At 34.7% G+C, this 9,159-nt stretch overlaps 1 protein-coding gene across 3 annotated transcripts; it reads left to right on the top strand.

Moving 5' to 3' along the window:
- Nucleotides 1-239: 239 nt before the first annotated feature.
- Nucleotides 240-5,971, top strand: LOC127856999 (uncharacterized). Of its 3 annotated transcripts, none has more exons than XM_052393249.1 (6): nucleotides 240-359; nucleotides 2,514-2,665; nucleotides 3,549-3,646; nucleotides 4,120-4,227; nucleotides 4,927-5,058; nucleotides 5,358-5,971. In XM_052393249.1, the coding sequence occupies exons 1-6, from the start codon at nucleotides 328-330 to the stop codon at nucleotides 5,670-5,672; spliced, it is 837 nt and encodes a 278-aa protein (XP_052249209.1). In that variant the 5' UTR covers nucleotides 240-327; the 3' UTR covers nucleotides 5,673-5,971. The 3 variants fall into 3 exon arrangements, with proteins under 3 accessions (XP_052249209.1, XP_052249208.1, XP_052249211.1); XM_052393248.1 differs by lacking the exon at nucleotides 240-359 and adding an exon at nucleotides 1,676-1,814; XM_052393251.1 differs by lacking the exon at nucleotides 240-359 and adding an exon at nucleotides 1,852-1,983.
- The last annotated feature ends 3,188 nt before the right edge of the window (nucleotides 5,972-9,159 follow it).

Raw genomic sequence — 9,159 nt, 5'->3', positions numbered from 1 at the left:
AATAGGGTCCTTTGGTTTTGCTGAAGAAACAGCAAGCAGAAGAGACAGTATTGAGATACAAGGAATCCGGGTGCGATACCGTAGCTTTTTGCGAATAGATCCCTTGGTTCTTTTACGTGCTCATTGTATGGCACCGATACACGCCAGCATTACCTGGGTTTCATACCAGTACATCTCTAGTTGGGTGGGAAACAATTGAAGCATTTTTAAATTTCCGGTGCCCCGGCCAGGAATTGAACCGGAGACCTCTGGAATGGTAGACCAGTGTGTTACAACTTGACTACCGCACCACCCTATACACAATTTTTACGTCTCTTTGAGATCTAGATGTCACATGAGATCCAGTATGGGAATAGACAGTAAGATGATGTTAAATATTTATATCATTAATTTGATAAGTTAATTTATTTATCACTTCGTGTGTGTTCAGGGACCTATTTGTCTGTATAGGTTCCAGGTTTATTTGACACTTTTGTGTTGACATTGTGATGTCACAATTTGAAGTATTGATAATATCGTTGATCTATTGTTTAACACAAATCCTTATAAAGTAGAATGATCCATCCGAATAAGCGCCAGTCACTCATTGTAATTGCTTCTATGTCATGAGTCAATCCCTCTCCGTATGCTTTAATATGCGTATATCTATTATTATTGGTATTATAGAGGTTCATCTCACTAAACGATTCGCTATATTTTGATAAAGATTCGCTCGCCAATGAAATATCATTGTTTATAAAATTTGTTTATTAAAGGATAACTGAAAGCCAATTGTTCGACGCTTAACGTTTCAAATTGAACAAGCAAATTCGTTGAATTGATATCCCCCGCCAATATGCTACTGGACACAAAATTGTTATATTTGACACTCAAAAACGCATTTTTTCAAGATACAAAGGGCCATTACTCCGTTATTAACAGATAGTGTACAATGTCATTTGGCGTGCATCATCCTCTTATCCATATATAAACTCATACCAAGTTTCAATGAAATCAGCCAAAGCACTTCCAAGATATGGCTCCGGACACACAAAAAGCATGTTTTCAAGATACAAAGGCCCATAACTCCGCTGTTAACAGCTGGTGTACAATGCCATTTGGCGTGCATCATCCTTTTATCCACATATATATATATATATATATATATATATATATATATATATATATATATATATATATATATATATATATATATATCTATATATATATATATATATATATATATATATATATATATATATATATATATATATATATATATATATATATATATCAATTCAACGAATATGCTTGTTCAATTTGAAACGTTAAGCGTCGAACAATTGGCTTCCAGTTATCCTTTAATAAATATATGTTATATATGTTTCAATGAAATCCGCCAAAGCACTTCCAAGATATGGCTCCGGACGGACGGACGGAAAGACGGAAAGACAAAGCCAAAACAATATCCCTCTGCCTATGGCGATGGATAATAACAACAATCGAGTAAGCATAAGCATACTTATAGAAAAAAAGCAGTGAAGCGAATTTGAACCTCATACATCCAAAAACAAATGTTATAACTGCTTGATGAAATATGAATAACAGTTCGTACAACCGCAGACGAACTGACACACTTTCAAACGCCGCAATAAACGCTAGATCATGAACTCAACTTTGTGACACCTATTGCGAGCGGTATAGTACATAATACAAATGCTAACAGGACATGCGCATTACAATATGATATCTTACGGTTGTCGACAAAAATTGATTTTAAAATGCATGATTCATTTTGTTTTGAAAAGCATAAGTCAACACCCGATAAGTTACCGGTAAGTGTAGAAGTTTAAGGTTTACATAATCAGCAGTATTAACTCGTCTACTTTGGTAGTCTTCTTTATCTGCTTGCGTATGAATTCCTATTGAATGCCTATTGAATTCTTGTTTACTTAACGTGTCATTTGAATATTTGCAAATGGCTTACACGGAAGATAAACACAGGTAAGCTTTAAAAGATAGGTAGTTAAAAATGTACATTTTTAATGCTGTTTAATTATAGTTCAAATTATTAGAACAATAAATAAAGCGTGTCGGTTGATTGTTGTTGACTTACTCTATTGCTAAATAAAACTTTAACATATAATAATTATAATTACAAAAATGCTGTTTAACCTATATATCGGGTGTAGGGTCTTTCCGTGCAGCGTTAAAAAGGTAGTATATTGTGTTGACATGTTATACAAGTACAATTATATGAGATCGTTTAAAGCACATTTGAACAGCAAAGTACTTGCAAAACTACTATTGTTTTACTGTACAGGTATTTGGATTTTATACAAATATCTTAATACGCATTTGTGTGCGGAGATATTCCAGTGCGACAGGAACAAAAATTGTATTTGAAAAAAAATTGGGAAAATATAGATCTATGCATCTTTACTAAATTAACTTTACTTTACATACAGGAAATCATACAATGTAAGGTGTAGTTAAATTAGTATTTATTAACTGTATAACCTGCATGCACTTAGAGCGAACGTGCTAGCCGAATACTTGCACTTGGACAAGACTACCTGCTCGCGGGAGAACACGTTCCGGACAATATTGGACCGTTTCAGCAAACTAGACGATGTACGAAAGGCCATAGAAGCCACTGGGGTGCGAGAATGCGGCATAATATTTGGTACGATTATATTGTGTAAAGGGACTCGCGTAGGAATCTAATATTTTCCGATTGTTTTGGCGCACATTCATTAGAGAATTGATTGTACATTCATTTCAAAGAGGCAGATGAACGGTTAATTAGGTCTTCTGTTTTCACACATAAGTTTATTTTTGAAAGTATATATAAGTATTAACTGGTTGGTAGACAGATATGTCTCATTTTTTATGCTCATACATATATTTTGGTATACTACTAAAATGTCGTAACCATAAACGTATACGCGGGCACTAGTTTAATCTGTGTAAATAAAATGTACATACGACAGCGCTAAACGCATGCGCGTGGTCTTTAAGAGAACTTTACTGAAGTTATTTTTTTTAAGACGAGCCTTTTGAAGAAGGCTATTTTGTATTAGTTTGATAAAGTTCATGGAGGCGTGTATCGAAAATAATGTTAATATTGACATTGTGTTTTTCATGATTTCATAAATATCAATACGACGTTGTAACTAGATAAATCACTGATTGAAAAAGGGAATATTAATCGTTTAAAAACCGTCGATATACCTATTGGTCATCTGTCTTGAATACCAGACTAATTTATATTTATTGAGGGTCAGTATTCCTATATTTGAAGCAGTACATAGAAATCAAAGGTGGGTTTCTAATTATAGTTTTTATTTAGAAGATTGTTACCCGAAATTTCCACCTATGGTAATTATTATTAATAATTAAAATGTTCTTACCAAACAATTGAGCGTTAACCAAATCGTTCTTGCCAGGTTGACGCGTCTGAAATGGTTATAAATATTTACATAGAAAATACCACTTATTTTATTCCGTTTTGTACATAGAATACCCAACAATGTTCGTGTTAGAGTTGTGAAAGGAATTTTCTTCAGGCATTGATTACAGCAAAAGCAACGAGACACAGGGTGCGAAGACCTTCCAGGGCCAATGTCTGCATGCGGTCAAGGGAAAACACAATCCTTACAAAGAGGTAGAACGTTATTAAAAACACATGTAAATCTAAGCTGAATTAGTCAGGAATATTTTCAAAGCATCGTACGTGGACAGCATGCGTTAATAAAGCGGTTAAACGATATTATTGAAAAGAGAAAGTGAATTTTGTTGTTCATTTACCATTTATTCTAAAACCAGAAGTCACTGAATCGGGATTTAATTCTTTTATATTTATGACCACATGTGTTTGTAACGTTGACCAAAGATCGATTAACAGATGCAAAGAGGGAAACCGCACTTAATTCATTAAATGTCGTCACAGATTATCCTGTGCAGCTTGTACGTGTGTTAGTTTAGTTTGAAGTTAATCTCTTAGCGAAAATCATAGTTTAGACGGAAAGTTTCGTCACTGATAAGCTTGTGCGGAATGCAACGGTTAATCTGGGATTACAATTCAAGGGCATGCATTATGTCCATTTTCTTCAGAGCTGGGCACATTTGTATTTTCAGGTGATATGTATCCTCGGTGAATGCATTGAAGAGTTGGACGATGACGGGGTTATACCTGTGTATGGGTTCGGGGCAAGTGGGTGCGATCTGTTCCCTCTTGATAAAGAGGTACACTGTAGTATATGGGCACTGTGTCCTGTACAATAACATTAATATGCATTTGCTAACTTAATTTAAACCTATTTATTTTAGCTCGATTGCATCGAAATTCTCGGTCTTATTGAAACGCCATCGAGTCCGTTTCCCGGGCCAAGAGCAAGTATTATGTGTTTTGGGGGAAAACTAAAGAACGCTCCCACAGTGGGGATCGAACCCGTGACCTCCCGGTCGCTAAGCAGACACCTTATCCAATACACCACGGCGATTTGCTATTTTAGGAATGTGTTAAGAAAATCGATGCAAAAATAAGTAAACGAATGCTGTCAAGAATGGACACACCACTATTACGCATATTGATATGCGTAACTGTTAATGAACTTAACTCATTTATGCTCAAGACCGTATTATAACCGTTTACCCGGTTTATTATTATAACAACAGCTTAGCGTAATGAAAGTGTTGCTAAAGGCTTTTATCATTTTTATGTTGAAGTAGATGTCGTATTTTGTGTACTGTCCTTAATCGTATAAAACTAGCTGGAAATGACAAGAATATCTCTCCAGGTAGTGCTTCAAGAGTTTTATTATTCCTGTAATGACAAAATAGGTTTAAAGCATCTTTCATAATAGTTTCTCACACATTTAATTACCATGTTGTTAGTCGCACACTAGTGCGTTCAAAACGATTCACGAACACGTTTGTTTCCAGAAAGAGTGCAAAGGTTTTACGGAGGTGTTGGATGCCTACGAGAGGGTAACATCAGACGTAGCTTTAGGAGGAGCCACTAGCATGGCGCCACTGATCGATAAAGCGGTGGATATTGTTAAAAATACAAGCAAGGTGTCGTTACTTATATTTAAACATACAAACTGAAACTCTATTTTGACTTAATAATAATGTGCATTTATGTTTGTTGAATACGAGTTACATTGGTATCGATTTTCCCATCCTGAAAACTCTAGAGCTTAACTGAATGTTTCAGCGAAATATGTACACTTATCGCTTGCTTTCTTAATGGAGAAACTTAATTTTTTGAAACACAATATGTATATATTTTATTGAAGATATATCGTCCATGTTTCATATGCCAGAGACCATATAAATGATGTGAGCCATACATGTATTTACATTTGTTGTAGTATCACATTCTTGTAATTTGCTCCACCGGCCAACTCACGTGCGAAAAGGAAACAGTGGTCGCCATCGTTGCAGCGTCATCATACCCACTGTCAATCATCGTAATGGGCGTAGGTGACGGGCCTTGGGAGCGCATGCGCCATTTTGACGACCAACTTCCGCAACGGAAGTTTGACAATTTTCAGTTTGTTGATTTTCATCGCATTAAGGATACGTCTAGAAACCCCCAAGCGGCAGTGGCATTGGCAGCATTAATGGAAATACCTGACCAGTATCAGTATATTCGGGACTTGAAGTTGTTGGAGAATATGTCGTAGGAAACTGAACACCGAAACTGACACTCCTTCGATGACATCGTTAACGCTTGGCTCTGCGTGCGATGAATGTTTTATATAACTGAGGAAAAGACATACGGTTATGGTCACATGGAATGAAGAATTAAAACAGATCATCGCTTAATTCCGGAATTAAACTCTATTATCATACTTCGTCAATCGAACTACGCATACAATTACTGTCTGTTCACGCAATATTTCAATTCACGTCTGTTTGTCATGTAGTCGATTTATGTTTATGTTTTGTATCTTTGATAAATAAAGATCTATGCATACTTTTATTCATCACTTTTATAAACGTGCGTTTTAAAATGCTTCCTTTTCCAGAAATCCACTTGTAAACATTCTTGATTTGATAATATATATTTTTGTAAGTTTGTTGAATGTGTCAAAATAAAAACAAACATTTATTGTTTACATAATTAGATATTGGTCGTAGGATATGGAATGCATAAACAGCTATTAGATTCTGTGCGCTGTGTAGAACGTTCATACCAATCGTAGGATTGTAGGGTTGTAAGTGGGTAAATGACTTGAACTTGGTGTCTAAGGCTGGAATGCCGTTGGGAGCTACCGGTACTTCTTTGTCTTCTCCATTGTGTACACGCCGGTCTTACTGACGTAGTGACGTCACCATCTATGTATGGAATATTGTTTTCTCTTTTCTATTATTGTACTGGCTCGGCCGATTTTATTTTATTTGAAATATTAACATGGAACGTTCATATTTTAACGAACAGTGCTATTTGATAGATAAAGCTATCCTTAAACGATTGAAATCATCGAAAAAAAACATTTTGCTACTAAAAGCAATGATTTTATTGATCGGCAATTTCCGGTACTCGCTCGAGTATGTCCGCCACCTATGTTGGTGATTGTAGACTCGTCTCAGCACGCACGACACGTGAATTCACCCATTATTATTACGTATTGAAGCTTGAACTTTTCGCACTTAACGTCAAAATTCTCTGACAATTAATATCGTATTGCTTTTGTTATCGTTTTTATTAAGTTTTATTTAAAGCGTGTGTCTCAACTGGTTTTTGCATGAAACTCGTTATTTGTCATGGTTCAGTGTGTTGCTTTTTTTGGGTGCAAATACCGTCCGAACAAATTTGAAATGCACACACCGGATTCTTAAACTGTAAATGCTTTTCATATTTTCTGAAGTTGCGTGACAGAAATCTAAATTTATAAATATTAATAGTAGCATATAAACGAATAATTGTTGCACATTTGTTATTTAGTTAAAAAAAGGATTATTTCAAAATGCCCTCATTAACATGTTTACTCTTTTTTGTTTCAAAATTGTTCAAAATTAACAAAATACACAGACTTCTATTGATTTTCGAATATTGTACATGTTTTGTACTTTTGGAGTTTTAAACTGAAAAGCGAAACTCGAATTACATTAGTTTTATGGTACCACTTCCTCTGAACTTTATTAAAGTTATTTTATTTATCAAGCTGTTATCAGGTTTGGAAGTGTTTTTGTTAGATCATATTTGTCAAAAGGCATATTGACTCCTCCATACCGAAAATTTTTACTTCCCTCCTTGTAAATGATCCACGATTTGTCAGCAGTTTTATCTAAAAAGCAACTGATACAAAACAAAATTTTGAGTTAAAAACGCGTTATATTTATAATTATTCAAGTTTAATTGAAGGTTTCTGATTTAGAAAATGATTCGTATAATATTTTTGTTATGAATAAACACTGTCAGAATATTCAATAATCTTATGTCGGAAATATGTTATGAGCATTTTATAATTTTCAAACCGTCACTCTGTTTTTTAAACAGTTAAAAAGAACACTACTCGTATGAAGACTCGTTTCTGTAAGATTGACAAAGATCTGTGGTTATTGGAGCTGTTTAACAATCCGTTGTGCAATAACCCCGTTGTGCAATAAATTTATTGCAAACGGATGGAGTGTCTTATTGCAATTTGATTTTTTACAACAACCCTTTTTGCAATAAACCCGTTTTGCAATAAAATTATCATACATTTATTTGCAATAATTTTATTGTAAAACGGGTTGGAATGTCTTATTGCAATATTAATATTTATTACAACCCGTTTTGCAATAAACCCGTTTTGCAATAAAATTATCACTCTTGTATTAATTAATTCAAATGGATAGGAAGAGTTTAAAGGGAGTTTTAAGTATTTTTTTTAAATAAACTTGTTTTTAAAAATAAATAAAACTGTGAGTTTAGACTTAAATTAAAATGCATGGAAGGTAGTGAATTTCGAGAGTCAATACGATAAAGCAACACAGAATGTCTATCAAAAGTGATTTCAAACAATTTAGTACTAAAGTTATGATAACACAAAAATGCAATAATTTATGAAAAACGTGTTGAAATGTCTTATTGCAATGTGAATTTTGTGTAACAACCCGTTTTGCAATAAAATTACCACGCATAAAGTCACGCATTGTTACAGAGCAGACAGATTACAACGAAAACAGCAGGCATGTTGGTGTAAGAAAATTTTCTTCTAGCGTGGATGTTTTCGCTGACATACATTGTCATTTACTAAGTTGATCATAAGAACGTTACGCTAACTTTAAGTAACTGTACAATGTCGGCGGGAAAAACTTATTTAAAGAGCGTTGCTCTAGCGTCGGAAATCAGCAATGTGCTATCATTTGTCTTAGTAATTATCATCCTTATCCGCATGTACGTTAAATATTCAAGTGTTTGCGTAATCAGCGAAAGGGCTCAACAAGCATAAGAATGATCAGTGGAGAATCTGGTTACATGAAGCAAGATATCACAAACTACAGAATTGAATTAACGGACTGCCATTTAAATACATCCTTCGATATCGCCGACAACATTCTATCAAAGTGGCAGAAAAATCAATAGTTGCTTGGTTTACAAGAGATGCGATATTTGCTTTTTCTTCACCCTCTTCTACATGTATGGTTAAAGACTTTGGATATGTGGGGTCTTGGCATTAACTTGTTATCTCCTGTTTAGTTTTGCTTTTTTAGTTAATTTACTTGCATATTTTGTTGGGATTTGCTTTCATAGCTAAGTGTTCTTCCTTATCTTTTCAACCATTATCACATCGTATATAATTGGGTAGGCGTATGAGCGAGGCCTGTGCAGAACAAGTAATACGGGAAAAGCCCGCGAAGCGGGCGTTGACCGTTAATTTGTATCACTTTTCTGAAATACAAAGAGACATTACCTTATAGGCTATCAAGTCAAAGAATTCCTGCCGTCACCTATTTTCGCGATGGAAAATCATGGAGCGCTGGAGCACATAGACACTTCGACAAACGTTATATGACACGTAGATGTATTCCTCATGAAATAATACGTCATGGCAGTAATTATTAAGTAGCGAATCGTACTCTATGTTATTGTATTATATGTTTTTGACCGCCAAAATGCAATTTTTTGTTTTTCTTCCGGTTTGCCTGTTTCCCGGCCTTATGCCGTAACGGGCAACAAGT

This window comes from Dreissena polymorpha, chromosome 14 (assembly GCF_020536995.1).
Source record: "Dreissena polymorpha isolate Duluth1 chromosome 14, UMN_Dpol_1.0, whole genome shotgun sequence".
Lineage (NCBI taxonomy): Eukaryota > Metazoa > Mollusca > Bivalvia > Myida > Dreissenidae > Dreissena > Dreissena polymorpha.
Note: the sequence above shows the minus strand (reverse complement) of the source record. Positions and strands in the feature narration are given on the sequence as shown.